The 26,824-nt window shown below is 44.2% G+C and overlaps 1 protein-coding gene across 1 annotated transcript in view; it reads right to left on the bottom strand.

Annotated features, from left to right (window-relative positions):
* Nucleotides 1–6,479: 6,479 nt before the first annotated feature.
* Nucleotides 6,480–26,824, bottom strand: part of ELF5 (E74 like ETS transcription factor 5) — a 35,808-nt gene continuing 15,463 nt past the window's right edge. Inside the window, exons 3-7 of the mRNA XM_010358366.2 lie at nt 21,480–21,713; nt 18,032–18,082; nt 10,125–10,193; nt 8,454–8,649; nt 6,480–7,994 (exon numbers count right to left, since the gene is read on the bottom strand). Coding sequence (XP_010356668.1) covers nt 7,898–7,994; nt 8,454–8,649; nt 10,125–10,193; nt 18,032–18,082; nt 21,480–21,713 — 647 coding nt within the window. The 3' untranslated portion in view covers nt 6,480–7,897. The remainder of the gene's footprint in view (nt 7,995–8,453; nt 8,650–10,124; nt 10,194–18,031; nt 18,083–21,479; nt 21,714–26,824) is intronic.

Raw genomic sequence — 26,824 nt, 5'->3', positions numbered from 1 at the left:
GTTTTTAAAATATGGGCTCAGAACCACTAGTTACTTTCCTCTTCCTTCTTTTTAAAACCCATATTTGCTTATCATGGTTGAAAATCACATGGAAGACTTTAAAGATGAGTTCTGAATACTAAATGAAAGTTTGTTTTCCTTGAAAATGTTTATTCCTTTCATATTCAAAACCAGTTTGTGCCGGGTGTGGTGGCTCATGCCTGTAATCCCAGCACTTTGGGAAGCCAAGGCAGAAGGATCACTTGAACTCAGGAGTTGGAGACCAGCCTGGGCAACATGGCAAAGCCCTGTCTGTACAAAAAATACAAAAATTAGCCGAGTGTGGTAGCTCATGCCTGTAGTTCCAGCTACTAGGGAGGCTGAGGCAGGAGGATCTCTTGAGCCCAGGAGGTTGAGCCTGCAGTGAGCCATGATTGCACCACTGCACTCCAGCCTGGGCAACAGAGTGAGACCTTGTCTCAAAACAACAACAAAAACAACAACTAAAAACAAAACAAAAAACCAAACCAGTTTGTACTTTCAGGAGTTCCTAAGTTACAGGCTTCAGGAAATCATTAGACCACTAACAGACAGATACAAACTCATTCTTGGTCTTTTAGCTCAAATTTCTTTACTCCTCTGTCAAACCCTCCTGCCTGAATTCCCCCTGTATTTGAGTACACTTTGAGACTGTTATATTTGTAGACAAAGAAACATAGATTTATTGGGTTGGGTGCAGCGGCTCATGCCTGTAAACCCAGCACTTTGGGAGGCCAAGGCAGGTGGATCACCTGAGGTCAGGAGTTTGAGATCAGCCTGGCCGACGTGGTGAAACCCCATTTCTACTAAAAATACAAAAATTAGCTGCGTGTGGTGGTGTGCACCTGTAATCCCAGCTACTCGTGAAGCTGAGGTGGGAGAATCGCTTGAACCCGGGAGGCAAAGGTTGCAGTCAGCCAAGATTGTGCCCCTGCGCTTTTTATTTGTAAAGGTGAGAACTTCTGGAGATGGTAGATGGTTGGTGGTGATGGTTGCACAACAGTGTGAATGTATTTAATGCTACTGAACTCTACACCTACAAATGGCTAAATGGTAAGTTTTGTGTATATTTTACCACACAAAAAATATCCAGTGGTCCATTCTTAGTCTTTGTCTTACATGGCCTCTCAGCAGTGTTTGACACAGTTGGTCATTCACACTGCCTTCTTCATTATTTATTTATTTTAGAGATGGCATATCATTGTGTTGCCCAGGCTGGCCTCAGCCTCCCGAGTAACTCAGGCTACAGGCACACGTCACCATGCCCCGCTCTCCTTCTCCTCCTCCCTTTCTCCTCCTCCTCCTCATTCTTCTTCCTCCTCATCCTCTCTCTTCTTGTCCTTGTCCTCATCATCCTCCTTTTTCTCTTTTCTTTCTTCTTCCTTTTTTCTTCTCTTTTTTAAAATAAGAGCTTTATTGAGATATAATTCACGTACCATAAAAACCACCCATTTAAAATATACGAGTAAATTTTTTTGTATATTCACAGAATTGTACAGCTAGCACCACAATCAATTTTAGAGCATTTTCATCACCCCAATTAGCAGCCACTCTACATTTCTTTCTTAACCTTGCTCCCAGCCCTCGGCCATCATGAATCTAAGATTTGCCTGCTCTGCACGTTTCACTTAAATGGAATCATACAATATGTGGTCTTTTGTGACTGGCTTCTTTCACTTAGCATAATATTTTCAAGATTCTTACACATTGTAGCATCTATGAGTGCTTCATTTTTTAAATTGCCAAATAATATTCCACTATATGAATTTACTATGTTTTATTTATCCATTTATCATTTGATGGACATTTGGGCTGTTTCTACTTTTTGACTATTATGAATAGTGCTGGTATGAACATTTATGTACATATTTTTGTGTGGACATAACATTTCCATTTCTTGCATCCTCATCTTAAAAGGTGTTTTTCAGGCCGGCTGCGGTCGCTTCTACCTGTAATCCCAGCACTTTGGGAGGCTGAGGCAGGTGGATCATGAGGTCAGGAGTTCGAGAGCAGCCTGGCCACTACGGTGAAACCCCGTCTGTAATAAAAATACAAAAAAAATTAGCTGGGCATGGTGGCGGGTGCCTGTAATCCCAGCCACTTGGAGGCTGAGGCAGGAAAATTGCTTGAACCCAGGAGGCAGAGGTTGCAGTGAGCTGAAATTGCGCCACTGCACTCCAGCCTGGGTGACACAGCACGACTCCGTCTCAAAAAAAAAGGTGTTTTTCACCTATACTCTACCACACCATTATCTAAAAATGTAAATATTAGACTCCTAATATTTAAAAATCGGTTCTTTTGTTGTGTCAAGCACCCTTGACATAAGTAACTCCATCTTAGAAAGAGACTCCATCTTATATTTCACAGGGCACTTTGCCAACAGGGACAAGATGTTTGCTTAATAAATAAAGACTGCATCCAACCAGATGAGGACATCAACAAGCACACTTTTCCACTATCAGTCTTCACCAGAGGACTGTGGCTGTAAAAAGAAACAGGACTTGTGCAGCTCGAAGTGGCCGTCTTAACTAACACCATCTTGCTGTTAATCGTGATAATCACCTGGCATCTGCCACTGAAGGCTCTTGGACTGCCTGGCCCAGACCAGGAGATTCTTTTTGCCTTAGTCGCTCTCCCTGAACTGATTCATTAACGCTTTTTCCCTATCCTTCTTCTTTCGATGTTAAATGTAACTTTGTTGTGGAATGTTTATAACATTTACATTTTAAGTGTACTATTATGTATGGTCTGCCGTATTGACTGACTTGTGGAGTGGCTTGAGCCTGTGTGCCTGCAGCTCTGACTACCGAGTGAATGGGAAGCACTGAGGCACACTGCCTCCTTGGGAACTCCATGACGCTCCTGCCTTTTGTGATTGAGATTACTTTAATGAAAGTCAGACATTGTGGAATGACACAAATGTGCATGGACCTGGTCATCTCTGACCTCATGCTGCTTGTGAGACTTGTTCTTCTAAAAGGAGGACTCGGTCTGGGCTTTTAGAAACACTGTGAAGGATTGCCTAGTTTGTTTCATATTAAATTGTCAGAATTTTGGTTTAAAAACACATTAATTCGACCAGGCATGGTGGTTCCTGCCTGTATGCCCAGCACTTTGGGAGGCTGAGGCGGGGAGATCATTTGAAGTCAGAGGTATGAGACCAGCATGACCAATATGTTGAAACCCCATCTTTAGTAAAAATACAAAAAATTAGCTAGACGTGGTGGTGCACACCTGTAGTCCTAGCTACTTGGGAGACTGAGGTAGGAGAATTGCTTGAACTTGGGAGGCGGAGGTTGCAGCGAGCCAAGACTGTGCCACTGCACACCAGCCTGGGCAACAGAGTGAGACTCAATCACGAAAAACAAAAACAAAACCAATCACATTAATTTTTTCTTTCCTGGATAAAGGGCATCACTCTGATTTGTGATCTGTGCTAAAGAAGTGTTTTAAGAACTTCTTAGCACTCACTTTTCTGGGAGAAAAGCCACAAGCAAGCTACTTGGGCCATTTCTTTGCCTGTTAGTTGATGGCATTACCAAAGCGCAAAGGGCCAGATTCTACTTTAAACTCTCTGGTAAGCCAAACTGAAGGCCTTAACTTTTTTTTTTTTTTTTTTTTTTTTTAATTAGCTCTTTTAAAGATGTGAAGGGTTAGTTAGTGGAAGTCAGCTAAAAAAGTTCTGTATATATATATATATATTTTTTTTGAGGTAGATTCTCACTCTCCTGCCCAGGTTGGAGTGCAGTGGTATGATCTTGGCTCACTGCAACCTCCGCCTCTGTAATCGCTTGAATCGAGTTCGAGTGATTCTTGTTTCTCAGGCCCTGAGTAGCTGGGATTACAGATACACCCCACCATGTCCAGCTAATTTTTGTATTTTTAGTAATAACAGAGTTTCACCATGTTGGCCAGGCTGACCTCAAATTGCTGACCTCAAGTGATCTGCCCGCCTTCACCTTTCAAAATACTGGGATAACAGGTGTGAACCACTGCACCTGGCCAGCTCTGTATAATTTTGAACCTCTGATAAAGGTAAACAATCCCATATTAATATATGGAAAGTTTGCTATGGAAAGCTCTATTGCAGATCCTTTTAACAAAGGAAGTACTTATTCCCTCATTTGACTATTTGATAAGCGAATTTTGCATTATCTATTGCTTTAATTTTTTTGTTGTTTTGCTTTGGTATTGTTTGCTCAAAGTGTAGCAGTGTATTTATTAATTTATTTGAGACAGCATCTCACTCTGTCACTCAGACTTGAGTGCAGTGGCGCAATCATAGCTTACTGCAGCCTCAACCTCCTGGGCTCAAGCTATCCTCCCGCCTCAGCCTCCCTAGTAGCTGGGACTATAGGTGCACACCCCCACGCCCAGCCAATTTTTGTAATTTTTGTAGAGATGGGGTTTCGTCATGTTGGCCAGGCTAGTCTCGAACTCTTAAGCTCAAGCGATCCGCCTGTCTTTGCCTCCCAAAGTTCTGGGATTACAGGTGTATGCCACGGTGCTAGGCTAAGTGTACCATTTTAAACAGTCCCTTGTATTTTCTGTCCTTCAATGAATTGTATTATGGAGCTATATGTTTAAGTAAAACTCTTACTTTAAAGAGTGTGGTGAAGTGGACAGTGATCCCCCAAAAGATATATCCATGTTCTAATCCCTGGAACCTGTGAGAGTGACTCAATTGGAAAAAGGATTTTTGCAATGTCATAAGTTACAGATCAAGAGGAGGCTGGGCGTGGTGGCTCACGCTTGTAACCCCAGCACTTTGGGAGGCCTGGGCAGGCGAATCACCTGAGGTCAGGAGTTCGAGATCTGCCTGGCCAACATGGTGAAACCCCGTCTCTACTAAAAAATACAAAAAATTAGCTGGGCATGGTGGTGTGTGCCTGTAGCTCCAGGTAGTTGGGAGGCTGAGGCAGGAGAATCACTTGAACCCGGGAGGCAGAGGATGCAGTGAGCCAAGATTGCACCACTGCACTCCAGCCTGGGTGACAAGAGCGAAACTTTGTCTCAAAAAAAAAAAAAAAAAAAATCAAGAGGAAGTTATCCTGATTACTCAGGTGAGGCCTAAATCAAATAATAAGTGTCCTTCTAAGAGACCAAAGGGTAGAAGAAGGAGCAGGTTATGGGAAGACTGAGGCAGAGATTGGAGTTTTGCAGCCACAAGTCACGAAATACGTGGAGTCACCAGAAGCAGGAAGAAAAAGGGAAGGATTCTTTTTTCTTCTTTTTTCTTTTCTTTTTCTTTTTGGAAGGATTCTTTCTTAGAGCCTATGGCTTCCTTGATTTCAGACTTGTAGCCTCCAGAACGGCGAGAGAAGACATTTCTGTTGTTTTAAGCCATCAATTTTGGTAATTTTTCACAGGCAGCCCTAGAAAGCTAATACAAAGAGGATGCTAGTTTAATGGTTTCCTAAAATGAAAATTTCTTGAGTAGCAAGAAGGATGAATGTTTTCGTTCTCTGAACTGCTTGGTGCCCAGGGGGTGGGAGGGAAAGCATCCACATCTCCTAGACAATGTGTTTCTCTGCAGTCCTGCCCACTTCTGCCTGTTTGCCCCACCCCAGTCCCTGCCATGCCTCTGAGCTGCTTGGCTCTGCTTTATTGTCACTGCCAAGCTCTCGCCTGAAAATTCCCCATTCCCCTCCTGTTAGCTAATTTCTCTTCTCCTGGACAGTCTTTCCTTTCATCCTGACTGGTCCATTAACATGGTACTTACCTCTTCAGATGGCCAGGACATGGGTCCCACATTCAAAATGTAAAGGCATTCTGGATGCTTTAACAACAACCATCAGTAGTGCAAGAACAAAGTTGAATGACAGCTGACAACCTGTATGGCCAGAAGGCAGTAGAAAGTGACCAAATCCTCTGTCCAAAGGTGCAACTTCAATTTAGCTCCAGGAAATTAACACCACAAGAGACTGAGAAACTAGTGTTGCCAGATATGATTTTAAAAGAGAAGCTAGAAATCTGGATTTTTAGGTGAATCTTTCGATTTCTAAATAAGGCAATGAAGTCACAGTAAGAAATAAAAGAAAAGCTCAAAAAAACAGACAATGCTATGTGCACCAAACAAAAATGCATCTGTAGGCTATGCACGCCAATGAAATCCATTTTGTGATGGGAACCTCTGTCTTATGATATTAAAGGTGGAGGGTAAGATTACCCCATATATTTCTTGCATCTTTTTGGGCTCTTTAAAAATCTCCAGCCTGCTGGGTGTGGTGTGGATTTGGCAAAGGTTCATAGTAATCCAGGTACTTGGGAGGTTGAGATGGGAGGATCACCTGAGCCCGGGAGTTCAAGGCCAGCTTAGGCAATAAGCAAGAACCCATCTCCAAAAATAAAAGATAAATCTCCAAACACAACTGCTAGGAAATGGAAGCGTCACCAAAGGTTTTACAGGTTGTCAGTGTTTTGCTGAGCCTACCATGCTGAATTGAATGATACACAGACAGTTGAACATGTTAAATACTTTATTCACATTGTTTACAAACTATATCCACCTGGAAAACACATGAATCCAAAAACAGATTATTTTACAGTAATTCACATTTTTTAAAACAGGTTACTTTGAAGTTCAACTTTAAGTACGGAGGTCTGCAGCCTGTACAGCAGTTCAGTGCCTCACCAATTGATTCCTGCTCTGGTAAAATAGAAGTCCTAGGGGCAGTCCACCTAGTTGTAAGCCACTAATAACTTACATTCCAGTGATTGATGAGAAAATGTCAGTGCAGACCTTAACCCATGAACATTTATTGGTGTAAATTCACTGTCACTATTTTTGTCAAGGGAGTATGTGTTTCAGCATTTGAATACACATCAGGTAGGAAGACAAAACAAAGACTCGCAATTTAATTGACCGTTACAGAGTTGTTAGGACATTTCCGGTTTTATAAATGTTTAACATCTGGACCAGAGATGGAATCAATGAATTATGATTTTATTGTGTTGACAGCTTGAATCCTAGAAACAGCAGTGATTTGGTAATTGATGCCAGTGTCTGTTGACTAACTCTGCATATCAGATGTCAGCCATCAGGAATAAACTCAGCAACAATTAATAATGTGGTTAATGTTAAGTGTTTAAGTCCAGAAAGATGTCTGTGGAAGTTTTGCTGAGTGGTAAAAAAGATGCTCTGGTTAAGAAACTTACTAAGAACTTATGCTAAATCCAATTATGTCCCAGTTCGATGGCTCAGCTCTTTCACTAATTAAGATACTTTTCTGCCCAGGTGCCGTGGCTCACACGTGTAATCACAGTACTTTGGGAGGCCGAGGTGGGAGGATCGCTTGAGCCTAGGAGTTCAAGACCAGCTCCGGGCAACATAGCGAGAACCCGTCTCAAAAAAAAAAAAAGGATACTTTTCTATGGATTTTTGACTTTAATAATTTAAAATCTGAAGTATGTATGTCTTATATCTCACCCTCTCCTACCATAAACTGCAAACTAATCATGCTTTCCCCCACCTTTGGTGAGCTGCCACAGTTATTTGAACACTTTTGAACCTTTGGGATGGGAGTATCGGATGTGTCTCTAATGGCAGAATTGAATAGTTTTTCTCTGATCAGCACCAATGGCATGGGCTGTTGTCATTCCGCAACTCTAGGAAAATAACGTTTGATCAAGGCACCACAAAAGATCATCCCCTCATCCCCTTACGGAGAAGAAAGGATTTCTTAAGAGTCGCTGCTGTCACCCCCCATAGACAACAAATGTGAATCCAAATGTAAGCTGAGATGTGGAGAAATTTTATCAGCATGTTTGCAGGTTAAAAAAAAGAGAGAGAGAAGAAAATGAAGCCTTTCCAATGTCTATTGCAATCTGATTGTTTTAAAAGACAAATCCATAAAATGAGCTTGATGCCTGGAGCAGATCATAGCTTATCTTCTTGCCACCCGTGTGCATTTTTTCCAAATTTGTACACTAACCTTCGGTCAACCCGCTCCAGAATTCCTGTTTTATAGTAGTATCTGAAAAAGCAAGCAGAAGAGAAATTCTGGGAGAGCTTGCACCCTAGGAAAACAACAGAACACAAACACTGTCTCCTCATTCCTCTCAGGTGACAAGGCTGGTCTTTGGTTGACCTGGTATTTTCACGCCCCGTTATCAACTTACACTTAAACCTTTCACAGACATCTTGAAGACTGAAACTCACCATTCTCAGTTCAAAACGTGTGTTTTTTTGTGTGTGTGTGGGTGTGCGAGATGGCCTGGATTCAGAGTGATCCCTGGGGAATACTGCCAAGAATGCTAAGGATGGCGTGTCAAGTTACAAACCATAATCCTACCTGTAACTAACAACCAAAGTTTTGTCTCATGACCTTTCCATTATCAAGTAAAAAACCTGCGAAAACAGTGTAATTTTCTACAGCCAGCGATTTTATATAACTCTTCTTGAAGGCTCATGGTATTTTATGCTATTAACTTACCTCAGGGCTCTGCTCAACTTTTCGTATGTCATTCTGTCATTTTTCTTCCTTTGTCCCCACATCTTTGCCAGGGCTTCTGATTTAACCACCCGAAAAATTCCTTGTTCCCTATCTTCCCATTCCAGAATGCCACAGTTTTCTTCAGGAGATAGAAGCAGGTCTCGTACAAATTCCCATAGATGAGAACTTTGGAGGCCTTTGAAAAGGGGAAAACATTAGCTATTTACAATTGTTTTTTAAATTTATTGTTATTATTTTTTTGAGACAGAGTCTCACTCTGTCACCCAGGCTGGAGAGCAATGGCGTGATCTCGGCTCACTGCAACCTCTACCTCCTGGGTTCAAGTGATTCTCCTGCTTCAGCCTCCCAAGTAGCTGGAATTACAGGCACCTACCATCACGCCTGCTAATTTTTTGTATTTTTAGTAGAGATGGGGTTTTGCCATGTTGACCAGGCTGGCCTCGAACTCCTGACCTCAGGGGATGTACCCGCCTCAGCCTCCCAAAGTGCTGGGATTACAGGCGTGAGCCACCATGTCCAGCTTGTTTTTTTAATTTTAAGAGAAGAGATGTACAATTTCTCACTAGCTCATGAGAATTGCTGCTTTGTGGGAATATTTCCCATTGTTATGACTGATTGCTCTACCTGGAAACTTACTGAGCTGTGACATGTCTGTGTCTCCCATTGAAGCAACTGTGAAACACACATTCAGAGACACCCAATTTACATTGACTGGCAACACTATGACTCACAGATGTTCTATGGAACTACAGTTTAATTTTTATGGAATGAATGAAATGACCGTCAGATGATCTTTTCATTCTTTTTTCTGACAGGCAGCATGGTTGTATGATTCTATAGCCACAACTGTCTGGGTGGACTGATCCTGAAATTTCATTTTTCATGACAGGCTGGTATTTCTCTTACTCTATGATTGGTGGTTAAGACCAGCTCTGGAGTCCCACTGCCTGGGTCTGGGTCCTGAATTCACCTCTTCGTACCTTTATAACCATAAACTCTTAGAGTTACTTTATCTATAAAATGGGATAATAAGAGTACCTGTCTCCTAGGATAGGTTAGAGGATTTAATGATTTAATACATATCAAGTGGTTAGAATCACATCCAGCATATAGCAATTGTTTTCTTCACACATGTTTGTGAAATTACAAGCTTGACACTGCTCTGGGCAGATCTCTTAGTGCTGAGGAAGCTAATAGGATTGCCAGTTCCCAGTGTTTTCTTTGTTATCCTCCTCTGAGAAGAAGCCACAGTGGACCCAGGATTGGACCTGGCTCCAGATGGTGGAGCCAGAACTTGAACCCAGAGAGTTTGCATTCCAAAGCTAATGTTTACAACTATGATCATGTCTTTCATAGTAGGTGTTCAATACGAAAGACATTTAATGGTTCAATAGACATTTAATGGATAATTATTAGCTATGATTTGTTTACCATTTGCTATTGTCAGATGCTCAATCTCACCCACTCTTATGAGAAGAAATCAATCTGATTTCGATAATACATATAAAAGCAATTATTGATTTCTTTACTACCTTCTTTGGGGAGTAACTGGTCCAACTCAAATGTTAGTTTCAAAGCTTATTAAAGTAGATGACTTTGTCTTAGGAATGGTTTTAAGAAATTAGAAATGAAAACCGGCCCTGCACTTACTTGTTCTACTATGACTGTGACCATCTTGACTTTTGATGCCACTTGTTTTCAAGCAGTTGGAATCAGCATCTGAAATAGAATAATTTATAGCAGGGGAAAGGGATACAGAGGCCACATTCAGACCTCAAGTCATACCCAAATGAGCAAACACTAATTGAATGCCTTTGTAGTAGAAGACACCACATTAGGCACTTTGGGGGGATTAGTAGGTGGCAGATGTCAAGATGCTTTAAGATGTGGCTTTGAGGAGCACTTGTATTCAATCTCACCCACCCTGATGAGAATAAATAAATCTGATTTTGATCGAGGCCCATGCAGGGCCTTCCTAGGAGACCATAGTAAGGACTTGGGACTTTATATCAAAGTGTAGAGCAAAGATCCTCAATTTAAGATGATCTCTCTTTTTCCTGTGTGGAGAACAGACTGGAAGAGATACAAGTAGAAGCAAAGAGACTAGAGCTCATGAAGGGTAGAAAGCAAAACATTAACTCCATGCTGACTTAAATGATAACTCAGGCTGTCAGTCACAACCTGAGACACCTGGACAAGCATTGTCCCAGAGTAGTATATGAGTTTTTAAAATGGTGGCACCAGATCTGCCCCTCCAGCTCACACTCAGTCTCCACTGCTTCTCTTAGCCCCCTGCTTGCTTTGCCCCAGCCACCCTGGCTTCAGGCTCTCTGGAAATGTGCAGGCACATTCCACATCAGTGGCTTCGCAGTTGCTCTTCCACTTGTCCAGCACACTCTTCCCTTGGATGCTTGTGCACGCCCTCATCTCAATCCTGGTTCAAAATCACCTTCCAGTGAGGCCTCCTCTGACCATCAAGTTGGGTCTGCACATTCTCCCCACTGCTCTGCATTTTACATGGAATATTCAAGCATATTCTATGGTGTATTTATTCATGAAGTTCACGGTCTGTGTACACGAGGGGGCAGGGATTTGTGTTTCCAGATGTAACTCTGCAGCATCTAGCACACTGCTGGGCATATAGTAGGTGCTCAGTATCATTGAGCAGCCACTGTGCTATTCTATAGTAACTGTACTACACCATACTATACTGACTATACTGTTCTATACCACATCATACTGTATTATACTAACTATACTGTTCTATACCACACTATACTGTACTATACAAACTATACTGTTCTATACCACACCATACCGTACTATACTAACTATACTGTACTATACCACACCATACTGTACTATACTAACTATACTGTACTATACCACACCATACCGTACTATACTAACTATACTGTTTTATGCCACACCATACTGTACTATACTAACTATACTGTTCTATGCCACACCATACTGTACTATACTAACTATACTGTTCTATGCCACACCATACTGTACTAACTATACTGTACCATACTATAGCAACTATACTGTACTGTACCACACTATATTAACTATGCTATACTGTACTATACTATACTACACTAACTACATTGTATACCAGACCAGCTATACTGACTATACTGTAGTATACCATGCCAACTATACTATACTATATCATACTGCACTGTACTGTACTGCACTATACTAACTATACTATTACTGTACTGTACTATCTACACTATCCTACACTGTACTATACCAACTGTACTGTACTGTGCTGTACCAACTATACTATATTGTATGATACTATAGTATATTATATTTACCACAGTATACTGTACTATACTGTACTATACTGTACTATACTATACTAACTGTACTGTACTAACTATACTATATTGTATTATACTGTAGTATACTATACTAACTATACTGTGCTATGCTATACTATACTGTTCTGTATTATATTAACTATACTGTACTGTACCAAGTGTACTATATTGTATTATACTGCAGCATACTATACTGATCATACCATACTGTACTGTACTAACTATACTATACTGTACTATACTAACTATACGGCACCGTATATTACATTCTACTATACATACTGTACTATACAAACTAGACTACATTAACTATGCTATACTCTACTGTACTATACTTATACTGCACTATACTATACTAACTATACTGTACTGTGCTATACTATACTGTACTGTATTATACTAACTATACTGTATTGTACCAACTATAATATATTGTATTATACTGCAGCATACTATACCAATCATACCATACTGTACTGTACTAACTATACTATACTGTACATACTATACTATACTATGCTGTACCATATATTACATTCTACTGTACCTACTGTACTATACAAACTAGACTGTACTAACTATGCTATACCGTACTATACTAACTATACTGCACTATACTACACTAACTATACTAAACTAACTATACTGCACTGTACTGTAGTATACTAACTATACTATACTGTGCTACACTATACTATACCAACTATACTGTACTGTGTTACACTATACCATATCAACTATTCTATACTATACTATGCTATGCTATACTACATTATACTGTACAACTATCCCTGCTGCATCATCTAGTATGTACACTGCCATTGCTGAATGAAGGGCAGGAATGACATCCTGTGCCCCACACTGCTGCTTAGGGTGACTTCTCTCAGTGCCACTGGGTCATGCCTGCTCGCCGGCTGAACATCCTGCAGTGGCTCCCCATTTCTTCCAGGATGAAGGCTTCACAGTAAGTAGGCCTTTCACAGACTGACCCCCACCCAGATCTCCAGCCTTATCTCTTTCTGCTTCCCAACTTTTTCCCTTCCCTTGGGTCAAATGGTTCCATTGGGGGCGTGGCTTTCTCCTGCCTCAGGTCCTTTGCACAGACTCCCCACTCTCCACTTCTACACAGTGGACTTCTCACAAGACCTCTTCAGGAAGGCTTCTCTGAACTGACCCTCTGGGTTAGACCCCTTATGAACCTCATAGAGAGCACCTGTGTGTTCCTTGGTGTCACAATACTGGGCCCACCTTACTGGAAAGATTCATCTCTTTTTCTCCTCCACTATTAGCTGATACTTATGGAGCACTTATTAAATGCCAAGTGCTTGTTAAAGGCTTCACATAAAGTATCTTATTTCATCCTTATAACAACCCTGTGTGATACTATCATGATTTTCATTTTATTGAGGAGGAATTGGAAGATCAGAGAGCTTAAGAATTTTATCCAGATGGTGGAACCAGAGAGTTCTCATTCCAAAGCTAATGTTCATAACTACTACTTTATCATGTCTTTCACAGCAGGTGTTCAATAGACATTTAATGAACCATTATTAGCTAAGATTTGTTAAGCATTTGCTATTGTCGGATGCTCACTCAACCTTCCCCACCCTTTTGAGATGTGTCTACTACTATCCCCAGATCGATCTGTTGTTTTGATTTAATATTTTAGGAAAAGAGAAAACAAATGGAGTCATAAACAAAGGTGAATTATTAAGTGTGAGTAGACAACAAGCTTTCATTGAAACGCCAAAATGGCAGGAAGTGGGAGGAAAAACATTGCCCTTTTGATTTTGATGATTTCTCCCGTGTTTTGGAGGAAGGGGATCTGGCTTGGTAGGAGGAACACAGTACAGGTCAGCATGAGAGGAGTTTATGAGGCTGGTGGGAGTTACTTCTGTGGGTCTTGCCGAGATAACCCTGTTCTCTCTGTTCCTAGTTCTGCAGTGATGGCTTTGAAGATACTCGTTGGTTGACTAGTCAAGGCCTCGCTTGGCTGGTGGTGGCAGGGGCAGGGGGCTGAAGTCATTATTGCCATGTTAATATTGAGGCAGGTTCCCAAATCAACCTCCACCAGCACTGGGTGGTGGATCTGTAGCACCACCACGAACCCACTATATTTCTCTGTAAATGCCAGTTGTGTTTCAGGGTGCAGCTCTCCCTGGCTCACAACTTTCGTCATCTTGACTATGTCCCTGCAGCTGGTGGGGATTGAGGGGAGACATGGCCCAGGCTCTCTGCAGTCTGTGGGATTTGGAGAGGCTTGGTTGGCCGTGAGCCTGGACACTTTTAAAATGTGGCCAAAGGATATATCCTCAATTGTTGATTGCAAGCACTCCAAAAGCTGGGGTGGGGGCCTGAGTTGCAGGGTTTCCAAAACAAGTTTATCATATCCCCATGACACTCGCAGTCCAGCCATAGAGCCCACACCCCATGCCAGGCTGGTGCAGAGAAGCTCTGAGGCTCAGGAGCAGGGAGGTGCCTGGCAGCGAACCCAGGACTGTAGGCTTGGTTCCTGGGCCCAGCATACCCTCTACTGGCATTTCTGCAGTGGAAGTGGGTGGGGAGTAGGGCAGGTGGAGAGAAGAGACCAAGCAGAGAGGGAAGGGGTTGTTTTGCTTTGGCCAGCTCTGACAGTTTTGTAGCTTGTGTGTCTGGGCACCTTCAGTGGGCACTAAGTTAAAAATAGTCCTGTTGTTTGAACTGTTGTCAAGCTGGGCCCAGACCTTGAGGAGTTCCTGGGCCTTGGATCTCAACTGAGTGGGCAGCAGAGTGAACAGAAGGGTCTGGGAACATGTGTGCATATGTGCGTGTGTGTGTGTGTGTGTGTGTGTGCATGTGTGAGTGTGCATAGCACAATGTAAAAAGCACAGACTTTGAGGAAATGTGTTGGAATCTCAGCCCGGCACTTACTTGCAAGTTATTACACCTCCAGTTTCCTCAGATGCAAATGGAGATAATAACACTCCCTAATGGAGCTAGGACAAGGATTAAATGAGATAACATAAGCAGAATACTTGGCACAGTGTTATGCTTAGCACATAATAAGTGCTTAGTATTCGTTTTCATTGAAGACCCAATGGGAACATTGCAGAAAGCCCCAGGATGTCACTTCGTCCTCATTGGCCAGGTCTTGGCCTTTGGATGGCATGTCAGCACTGAAAGGCAACCTCTCATTTTTGTGTTAGGGAATATCTGAGACCATGAAACATCACCCGAGCCATAGGCACCGTGACCACATGTCCTGGACTTTCCGAAATAGGCTCATTGTATAAACTACCAACCTGTTGTCTTCATACCTCCCCTTGTGCCCATCAAACTATCGATTAGGATTTCTGTTTGGGGAAAGCATTGTCATCAGGGTTGGGGGAGAGCCAGAGATGGTCCTCAGGGGTCTCGGGGGAAGGCCATGGTGTCCTGACCAAGACATTGAGGCTGGAATATGGCAAAGCTTCTGGGGCTGGCTCTCAGGTGGACTTAAACTTCTTAACCTTCACTTCAGTCTAGTTCTAGGCTCCCAAATGGAGCAGACAGGGAAGAGCCCGTGGCACCCACCATTAGCAGAGGGCTTGTCTCCATGAGTGCATGCTCCTGAGATGCTAGCCCAGAGCCCTTGCCCCACCACTTCTATTTCTAGAAACTTCTCCCCACCTCTTCCCCATCGCTGGGTCCAGGCCACCATCATCCCCACTCCTCTGGGCAGGAGCCTCCTGGCTAGACTGCTTTCTGACCCAGAAAATAGCAGCCCAAGAGATCTTAAAATGTAAATGTGATCTGACCACTTTCATGCTTATGACCTTTCAGTGGCTTTCCAGCTTGCTCAGAATGAAATCCTAACTCTGCTGCCCACAAAGTGGTGTGTGATCTGGCCCTACCCTGCTCTCGGCCTCAGCTCCCATCCCTCCTTCTGCTAATGCTGCTGAGACTACTGATGCCGTGAGTGTTATACAAGTTATCATGCCTCCACCATCACAGAATTGAACGGCTCAGTAGAATCTGAGCAGTTCAAGATGGCAGCCATCTGTGGCTACTGAGCACCTGAAATTTGGCTATGCAACTGAGGAGCTGAATTTTAATATAACTTAAGTAATTAAACTGGCCCCATGTGGCTAGTGGCTACTGTACTGGCCAAGCTAATGCTAGACTCACTGGCCTTCTTTGTTCTTTCTCTAAGACACCAAGATTGTTCCTGCATCTGGGCCTCCGCACTGGCCATTCACTGCTTGGAACCTTTTCTTCTCTCTCTTTTCCTGGCTAACTTCTGCTCATGCTTTAATTCAAATATCTCTCCCTCCAAATAGCTGTCTTTGGACCCAGTTTAAATGCAATCTTCCCCATTACACACAAAGCACCCTGATCTTTTGCTTTATATCATCATGATGAGCAGTTATGTATTTATAATTTGGGTTGTTTCTCTACCCCGACCTTTCCTCAATGACAGCAAGACTCAAATAGTGCTCATCACCGCAGCTACAGTGCCAAGCTCTGGGTCTGGCATATATTAAGCATTCAATAAATGTTTGTTCAAAGAATGAAGGAAACAGGAGAGAAATAAATGGGTAAGGGGAGCAAAGGCATGAAGGGCTTCAGATTTAGACACACATGGCTCATCTGTTGCCTTCTAAGCATGTCACCTTTAACCTCTAAGCTTCAGTTTCTACCCCTATAAAAAGGTTATAGTACTAGGACTTGTCTCATATTGGGAAGATTACCTGACACAATGTCTATAAAGATTTTAGCACCGGGCCTGGTTCACAGGAAGCACTCAATAAATGCTAGCTATCATCTTCATCCTCATCCTCGTCATCATAATCATCATCACACTGAATCTAACTGTGGCTAGTTATATATTCAGGTAACACCTACTTCAAAAGAACTTACTGGGCACACCTTCTCTTTCTATTGCATTAGCTTCCTTTTGTTGTGTGGAAGGCAGGCTGGCAAGTGATTCCCATTTGTAGGTGAAGACACTGACCCCTGGAGAAAGGATTGGTCAGGTCTGGGTCACTACTACTTAGAGAGTAAAGCAAATGCCTGCCTGTGGCTCAAGCCTTTGGCCACAGTAATGTCTCCCGGGCTTTATAGGCTCATTTCTTCCAGGGGCTTTGCCTGGGTTAGGTGGGGTGGTAAAAGCTGCTGCTGCAGATGGATCACAAGGGATTCTACCAGCACCAGGAAGCAGTGTGAGCTTTGTTCACAGGTGGGTGAGATGCTACACATGAGGGCCCCGAGTGATAAAACCTGGCAGAATGCAGAGCTGCTCGTGTGAGGGGAACTGTGGTCTGCCGAGCAGGGTGCACCTGCTTAAGCCTGTAGCATGTGATCCACGAACTGGCTATTCCTGTGCTAAAGCACCAAAAACAAAACAAAACACAAAATTCCAAAAACTGTTGTTAACTAGGATCCAAGTAACATGAGTCCTCAGCTGATTGTTTGGGACTTTAAGGAGGAAAATATCATAAACCATAAGAACACTCCCTCTGTTTTTGCCCCTCCAGTTTGCACCCTTCAGAGGCCTTGGAAATCACCATGTGCTCTGCTCCCTCTCTGCAGATGACTGAGCTGAAGCCCATGGGGGAATGGGGTTTGCCCAGGACCACATCTCCTCCTGGCTTCTGGGCCAGGGACTCAGTAACTAATAGCAATCATCACTGTCATCTTTAAAAAATGAAAGCACCAAAGATCCCTTTCCCAAGCCTTCTTCATTGGCCAAAGTGAAACAGGGAAGGTTAATCATTAGCATCAACAGGGTTATTTGAGATCCTCCATCATCTTATAATTATAAACTCTACCTACTTAGTGAGCTCAGAGTCTTCTTAAGCATGATGAACCCCAAGGCTTCTAATAGTATTAGAAGTATTAGAAGTAATACATAGGCAAACGGATACTGGTTTTGGGAGCATCTACACTGGTGGCGCATCCTGGGCTCTTTGTGTGTATTGTTTCTCAAACTCACCACGACCCACAAGGGTCACACTATTTTACAGATAGGGGAATGGAGCTTCAGAGGATAAGCAATCCACAGACCCAAGCTATGGTCCTACAGACCCACGCCCACGCTCTTTCTGTCATACTCTTTCCACCACGCTTTTCCCCACTGCCTTCTCCAGGTCTGGGATTGTTTCGGTTCATCAGCTTTTCAGTATGATCCTAAAAGAATGGTTAAGCCCATGTGCCAATGACAGTCTTGACAGAACCTTGGGTGGTTTGCGCTTGGTTACTTACAGTCTTTGATGGTGGGCTTGCTTTCTTCAGCGTCATTAAAAAAGGAGTAACCTGAGAAAGAAAAAAAAATCCACAAAGCATACCATGCAATCCTGGTTTCCACTGACCAGGCCAGGAGAGGGGGTACTGGAGGGAAGTGGAGTGACTGTTCCTCTTGAGGTTGGTTATATTTTAGCGGGAACCTTGGAGACCATCTGGCCTTAGAGTGCCACCCTGAAGCCATCCCTGAGAGGTGATAATTTCCTCATTTTTAAAGGTCATTTGGAGGGAGCACCCAGAACCAGGCTTCCCAGAAGCCTCTGCAGATTTTCTGAGCAGGCACTTGGGAGTAAGCTCTCGTCTGGGGTCCAGGACTGGGCTCTGAGCTGGGCTGGGCTACTGACTCCTGTGCGGCCTTGCCCAGTCACTCAGTCTCTGGGCTTGTTGGTTTTTCTCACTGATATCATGAGATGAAATACCCACTAAGCCCCCCTTTGGCTAAGAGTCTATAGTCTCTGACATGACCTCTAATCCCTTGGGGATTGGAATGCCTGTTACATGCTGGTCAGTGGGGAGAATGGACATAAGAGGTTGCAAGAAGTGCAAAGGTCTATGTGAATGCCGAGTTTAATGAGGATGTGGAAAATGACGTCAGGGCCTTGGTTCCCTCCTCTGTAGAATGAGGTGGGCTGGGGTTGAAAGGAGTGTCAGATTGTGTTTTCACGTAGCAGGTAGGCTGAAGGATACCTATGTCCTAGCTTGGTCCAACATGAGGACTAATTTCTATTTGCTAAGCAGACTGGAGCAGGGCACAGTTGTGATTGTTTGTTCCTGGTGTCATGTTCTCATTGGTTTTGGTCAGCCAGGCGCCTCAGTTGACTCTGTCCAAGGGGCCGACTGAGAACAGGATGGGAGATGGAAGAGGGGCTCATTCCTCTCCCAGGCTGCGGAAGCCACCCTCTGACCTTGCCTCTCAGCAACCAGTGTCCCCAGGTGTCTGGCCCCTTAAATCCTACTGCAATACCTACGGTGCTAGATGATGCCCAGGCCTTCCAACCCCCTTCCAGCTACTCTCCTCAACAAAACTGCCTTGTTCTGTGTCCTGTTCTGCCAGAGTCCAAACCTATGGGGAGGTATAAGGCATACATGAGGTAATAACCCACAGTTCACTGTAGAATTTATGATCCAAATGGAGACACTTTTGAGAATGAAAGGTAGTGCTATGGTAACAATAATTACTCCAGGATCACAGGTAGAAATGATGTTTCCTGGGCAAATGGGGACAGCGTGAACTTTGATCACAATATACATATCTCCACAATCTACAATCCACGTATCTGCTTGAGAAACATTAAAAGAGGAATTTCAGAATGGAATAGACTGGTGGAGTAGATAGTTTTACTGCTCAACATGGAACCCTCCTGGCCTAGAGAGTGCTTGAAATCCTACCATTAAAGGTGGCATTGTGACTGCAGGAATTCCTTAGAATAAGAAGAGATAATGTATGGCCTATTAAAAAGCAGTTGGTTTAGCCTATTAGTTTTGCACAGAGCCCTGGGGTAATAAAACCAGGGACAGGTTTTTTTTTTTTGACGGAATTTTGCTCTTTTTGCCCAGGCTGGGGTGCAATGGTGCAATCTCGGCTCACTGCAACCTCCACCTCCTGAGTTCAAGTGATTCTCATGCCTCAGCCTCCTGAGTAACTGGGATTATAGGCACGAACTACCATGCCTGGCTAATTTTGTATTTTTAGTAGAGACGGGGTTTCACCATGTTGGCCAGGCTTGTCTTGAATTCCTGACCTTAGGTGATCTGCCTGCCTCAGCCTCCCAAAGTATTGGGATTACAGGCCTGAGCCACTGTGCCCGGCCAACAGGTTTTTTTTTTTTTTTTTTTTTTTTTGATGCGACCATTGCCAGGGAAGAGAGGTGGGAGATGCCAGCACAGGGGCTGCACAATGGCGTGGAGATGAATGAGGTTGACTTGACATTTGACCAAGCTGGCATTGCCAAGCTGTATCTTTTTCCAGAATAAAATACACCCCTCTCCGTGGCCCTAGGATTTTTGTGTAAGCCTGTTCCCTTGGGAGGATCCTAAATGGAGTCCCAAGCTCCTTCTTCTGGAACCGTTGTGACTTGGTCAAACTTGTCCTCTTTCAGGGAGTGCCCTCTCTGAGCACAGGACGCAGATCACAGCTCTTGGCAGGTCATTGTCACTGGAGTTTTGGCTCCCAGGGCCCAAGCCATGTAGTGCCCAAGGGCCACCATTCTTAGCTTTTCTGCCCTCAAGTGCTCATGATGGATGAGGATCAAGAGGAGGGCAAAAAATCACAGAGCAGGAGGGTCCTCTGTGGGTTTTCTGTCCAAACAAGAGTCGCTGTCATAGCCTCCTCTTCAAGCGGGGGGCTATTGGACTACTTGATTATCTACAGTGGTGGGATCGTCCTATCTCCTGTATCTTCTGAATTACCTTTTCAAAAGAAAGTGCTAACTTTTAAAAAGGTCCTTCTTAAAATTGAGCTGAGATATGTTTCCTTTAACATCCTATAATACACCTCTTGGTTATATTAATGATGATGGAAACAGCTGCCATTTACTACATGCATTTCTATCTTCATATGCTGTGCTAGGTAATATTTCCCTGAATCCTCTCAAAAAGCCCATGGAGGTGTCATTATTCCATTGCACAGATGAGGCAGTGGGGATTCCAGCAGGTTAAGCCACTCACCAGAGGTTCCATAGCTCGGGAGTATTGGAGCCAGGGTTGGAACACAGGTCTTTCGGATCTCCGAGTCCTCGCTTTGTACTGACTTTCTGTGAATCAGCCCTGTTTGCTGTGTGACCTTGAGGAAGTTACTCAATGTCTCAGGATATCAGTTCCTTTATCTATGTGTGATTTTGACACATTAGAGCTCGATGTTCTCAAAGAACCTTTCTGGATTGAAAAAATGTCCATCGACATTGTGCATGCAAAAGGCCAGTTGAAGGTTAAATAATGCTATTGGCGCCACCTTCTGGCCACTTGATCCTTGACCATTAGGAATGTGATGATGATTAGCTGGAGGACTCCTGTGGAAATGGGGAGTCTATTTAATTATATTCCTCTTCCGCTTAATGAGAGATGAAGCACAAACCTCTTTTTTGTCAATCCTGTGTGGTTTCAAATCATTATGAAGATACCTGTATTATTATCAGCCTGGTGCCTGGGCAGTCCCTGAACGTGGTGTTAGTTGTTGTTTTTTTTTTTTTTTTTTTAAATGCACTCAACTTGAATTTTTGTAACTTGCTCCTTTTTCCCTAAAATCCCCAATTCTGGCATACTAGCTTCCAGTTATTGAAGGTTTGGGTTAACAAGAACTCCAGATAGTAAAATTTTGCTGTGCAAGTCACACGATGGGAAAGGACTTCTCAAAGTGGTTTGGTCCTAATCCTGGTCCCTCCCCTGGAGGCCCGGCCCTCTGAACACTGACCTTGTGTGCGGATGTTCTGGAGGATGAAGTACAGGTACTCGCCGCAGAGGCCAGCTGCCTCGACAAACTCCTCCTGCGTCATGCTGCACAGCTGCAGGCCGCTGATGTTGAAGTGGCAGAAGGATATGCAATTGGTGTCCAACTTGTACTGATCACAGCAGAACTGGAGCCACTCCCACACGTGACGCTTAGTCCAGTATTCAGGGTGGACTGATGTCCAGTATGAGTCGCAGGCTGCACCAAAGGAGAAAGAAGTGAGGGACAACAGTCCCAAGACAGCCTTCGAGAGGGCCCCTGAAGGATCCATCAGTTAAGTGACAACCTCATCCCTCAGCCAACGAGTTGAAAGGGCCTCCAGTCCTGGGTGTTCTGCAGTGCCCAGATCACCTTCTATTCTGCAGGGAAAATCAGAGGGACTGGATCCTACAAAGATGAACTTTGGCATCAGAGAGGGAATGACAGGGACAAGAAATAACCAGACTTAGCACTGATGCTTAAAAAAAGGCATTTAGTGGAGAAAGAAGGAAAACAGCCCTTCAGTTATTTGATTCCAGATAACATGATATCAAAAAAACAAACTCAGCTGTTTGACAAGCTGGGTTGAAATTCTGATTCTACTACTTTCCACTTGGGCAAGGTCTGTGGGCACTGAAGTCTCAGTTTCCTCATCTGTAAAATGGGGACAATATGCTCAACATCCAGGACTATTATGGAGTTTGGGGTTAATGTATGTAGAATGGTGCACAGAAACTTACCAACCAATTCAATAGTTACTAAATGCCTACTGTGTGTCAGACACCATTTGAAGCTGGTTTGATTCCCTGTGCTTTAAAGGACAGCTGCCCAATGCTGGCTGTTTCTGTACAGTTACTGGCCATCTTGTGCCAAGAACTTTGGGTTATTAGACATTGCCCAGAGTCTGACAGTCCTTGGGTCACCATGGTAGGCACCTCTAGAGGAAGGTGGTCACGGGACAGTTGGTTGTATTGTTGTTCTTGTGTTTTTGGTGGTGTTCAGAGTAATTTCTATCCTGAGATCAGAGCCCCTCCCTCCTTTAGAGGAGTTGTGTACATGCCTAGACAGTTGTGAGTGCCATCTGCCTGGGAGGCTGGGATGTGGCTCTGCCCGGCCCAGGGGTAGAGATTCGGTGTTCGACAGTTCTGTCCTACCGTTCTTAGGAGAAATGGAAAGTAGGGTGGACATAAGGTATGGAAGAGGTGAGGTATTAGTTACTTGGTCAGGCTCTTTGACATAAACAATTATTGTATCTGCCATGGAATACATTCATTCATTTATTCATTTCCTTCAATAAATAAAAGCTTTAGTTTCCTTACCAGTAAATTTGGAATAATTATAGCACCTACATCATAGTGTTGCTCTGCAGATTAAAGGACTTAATATACATAAAAGTACCTGGAACAGAGCCTGGAGGATTTAAATGCTATTACAAACATTATTATTGAATATCTACTATGAACAGCCACACATTGTGTGTTAAGGATTTAAGGCAGACAGGTTTGGTCCCTGTCCCCCAGGAGATCACAGAAGAGGAACTTGAAAGTCATGGAGGACTTTCCCAAGAACCCACGCCAGTGTGTGGCAGAGCTGGATTTGAACCCTTGCCTGAACTCGAAAGCCATTGCTCTCCCCACGCCGCCCTACCGGTCCTCAGAGGGTCAGCACAGAGCAGAGATGGAACATGAAGAGTGGCTGAGGCACAGAGAGAGCTGGAGAGAACACAACACGAGGGCCTGAGAAGAAAGGCAGAGAGCAGAGAGTGGCTAAGGTGACAATGACAGAAAGGGTCCCTCACATGTTAGACTCCACAGCAAATGGCAGCAGTGCATTTGCAGCATTTAAAGGTGAGTAGAACTCGCACCATTGTCAGTTGCTGATGATTCCAGGCAGGAGGTGGGTCCTGTGCCAGTCAGGTGCTACTACTCACTCAGCACCCTCTGCGTGCCAGCCGAGGCGTTACGTGTTTTTGTCGTCTCAAGTTTCTCAGGTCCTCTCAACAATCCTATCTAGTAGGTGTAACTGTGCTATTCCACAAAAGAGGAGATAGAGGCTCCCCTTAAAACTCAAAGGTCTTCCAGAGATCTCTTTTACCACCGAAGGGGGGTGGAGGGGCAGTTGATTTAATATATTTAAAAATTTTCAGAATTTTATACGCATTCACATCAAAGCATCAATATTGTGCCAGGGTGCTTGAGGCTGATGTCGTAGCCTCTACCTGGCAGATAGGAAGAGCCAGGGAGCCGGTGAGACCGATGACTCAGCAGGTCTTGCTCACTGGCCACTGGCTGGAGCCGGCCTACCAGGCCTGTGGGGGCTCTTCAGGGCAGGCAGGGGCTCCTGGCAGAACAAGGGGCCACTCCTGAGTTCGGCCTGAGCTTTCATCTACTGATTTCTGGCTTTAGTAAACCTGAGGGGCCTTTGGACTTTCCTGGCGTCCACTGAGAGATGTTTATGAGCCTTGACATTTTTCAGCTGCGGGTTTTGCCCGGGCCCTGCCCTAGATGGCTATCAGTGTGCGGCCGTGGAAGGCACAGTTGATTTCTTTTCATGGAAAGGTTTCGCCAAGGCTCTGTTCCCCTGTTTCCCTCCCCTCCCCTCTCTGCTTCCACCCGCTTGTTATTTTCTTTGGCACTTGAAGAGGGCCATATTGTTTGCGGAAGCCAAGGGGGCCTCAAGGATTCGGAGAAACGCCCGGGCGGGGAGTCCGCCCCACGCCGGGAAGGTGTTGCTGGCGCTGGCTCCCTGCTCCTCGGCGCTCGGCTTTGAAGCTCACCCACAGAGCGGCTTTGTGTGCGGCCCTGGCCCCTGGAGGGGAGCCAGAGCCTTGTGGAGGCTCCCTCTCCTCATCCACAAGCTCCTTCTACAGCCCCAGAGCTGGGAGGAAAATGGCTGCTCTGGGTGCTATGGCAGGCCTCCAGGGGGCGCTTTTCCGGGGGTCCCATCCTCAGGACCGGAGGAGCGCGGCAGAGCGGAGGCTGCCCAGACGAGGGAGGCTGCCGTCAGCCCTTCCTCAACAGTCCCTCTACTGCTCTCCTCTCTCAGGAGGCTCCATGGCCCAGAGTCTTCTCACAGGGGCTTCTCTTTGGATGGAACGTGGTCCCCATCTGCCTTCTCCGGAGGAATGTCTGCTCATCCTCACTCCCCCTCAGAGGGTCTCCCCCTCCCCACTCAGTGCCCCTCAGGCGTCCTCCTCATCCCTCCCCTCCAGACCTAGAGCTTTTGCTCACCCTGAACCAGGAGTGCTTGGAGCCTGGCCTAGCCCACCACAGGCCTACCTCAGTGAGTGTGACTGACCAGGTGACTGACACTCTCTCCACTTTACACATGAGGAGACTGCCATTCCAGGGACTGACGGGACCCCTGTAAGGTCACACGGCTGGTCAGTAAAGGAGTTAGGCCCCGCCAACTCTTCTTGATTGTGGGCATTTTCCCTCCTACCATGCCCCACTCTTCTTGGTTGAGGAGGACCAAATTGGGCACATATCTCAAGACTGACTAAAGTTAGATTTGGATGAAGGCACATGTGTATAATTGTAATTATAAATAATGGATAAGCAGAGCCTGACTAGAAAAAATAAAAAATACAATCTAGGTTTGAAGAATCAGAAAGAGGATGGAGAGACTGAAGATGATAGTGTTTAGAACCTTAATGAAGACATGATGAAGATCCTTTTGCTACTTGGAAGACATGAACTCAGGGGAATAAAATAAGGGGTAATATACTGGCAGACTATATTATTTTTAATGGGTTGTGTTGTCTAGAAATGTAAAGTGATTTTCTCAATGCTTCTATCATTTATAAAATAATCTCAACATTTTGAGGAAGTTGAGCTATGAGGCCCTTCTCTCTCTGTCGACCGTAGAGACCCATCCTGGGCCTGGTAGGCTTACTCTGAATGCCCATAGGTCACTATTATTAAGCAGCAGGCTCTGCCAGCTCCTTTGAAGTCTGAAGTGGGTCAGGACACTGTTTCAGGGCCAGCTGCATTGGATGGAAGAATTGAGCTAGAGGGAGTTTTCAGAAATTCTGGGGGTATTTTCACAAGTGATGCTATAACCTGAGATGCATTTAAATTAAGAAGGAGGACTTTAGCTTTCAGCGCTGGTAGGCGCACCAGATGCCCACAGGGTCAGCAGATAATGTCTATGCCTGAAGTGGCCCCATGTGGAGACAGTGGGGATTGGAAAGTTCACGCCAAAGTGGACAATGGTTACCTGACCCCTTGCCTTGTGGAAAGGTGGGCCTTGTGTTGCCAGGACCAGATTGCTAACTGAAATCTCCTGATTTCTATTTTCAAGTGTGGCAACTGACTTGATTTTTACAAAACACCACGGGAAGCCCAGTCAAAATGTTTTCATGCGCTGGATCACTCCTGGCCATCACTTTGTGATGAAGAATCTCACAGGCTTTTCGACACTTGTCTCCTTCAAGATTATTGTTTAGAGTGGGCATGCTAAGACTTTGAAGGATTCTTTTATGGTTGAATAATATTTTCTTCGAGTTAAAACATCTGGAAAAAAGCAACCCTGTTTTGCCGGGAGTAGAGGTGAAGGTACTAGCTCCAGGAGGCTCCTTGAAAATCACTGTTCTCAAACTTGAAACCAGGATTCCTATATTTTGAATTCCCCTTCAAAGTTGAAAGGGCACATGGTCTCTCACACTTAGTAGTCCTGCCTCCTTGGACTCATCTGCAAAAGAAAAATAATAGGACCTACTTATTTGGTCTATTAAAAGGATTATGTAAATTAATACATGGAAAGTACTTAGAACAGGGCCAGGCTTATGGCAAGTGCTCATTAAATATCATCCACTTACACTTGTCAATATTAGGGTTACCTCCTGGGCTTCCCATGCCACCACTTTAATTACATTCCTTCAAACACTTCTAATTTTTTTTTATATGTGTAAGCCAGCAGCTTTGTCCCTTTCTAGACCTTCGGTTTATTTTCTTCATAAAAATAAATAGGAATTATATTAGAAACCAAACTTAGAAACCAAACCTAGCTAATTTGTCTCTGCATTGCCAGCCTGAGTTAGATGCCTTAATGCTGCCATCTTTGGTTTAAAAGCTGGGGACACAGGCGAGTTTGTGTTTGACTTTGTAAAATGCTTAATCATCAGGACGCACACAAGACTCAGACTTCTGAAACTGAGCAGAGGAGAGCATGGTGGTGGTGGTGCTGTATCCCCAGGGTGCACAGAGCAGTTAATTGAAAGTCACGTAATATTCATTGTGCATCTTCAATAGATACGCCAGAGGATGGGTCTAATAATCCCCCATCTCCATTCTTTGTTATAGATAATTGATGTCTTCTCAACCTTATTA

This window comes from Rhinopithecus roxellana, chromosome 15 (genome assembly GCF_007565055.1).
Source record: "Rhinopithecus roxellana isolate Shanxi Qingling chromosome 15, ASM756505v1, whole genome shotgun sequence".
NCBI classification, from domain to species: Eukaryota; Metazoa; Chordata; class Mammalia; order Primates; family Cercopithecidae; genus Rhinopithecus; species Rhinopithecus roxellana.
The sequence above is the reverse complement of the archived record's forward strand: the minus strand, read 5'-3'. Positions and strand labels throughout refer to the sequence as shown.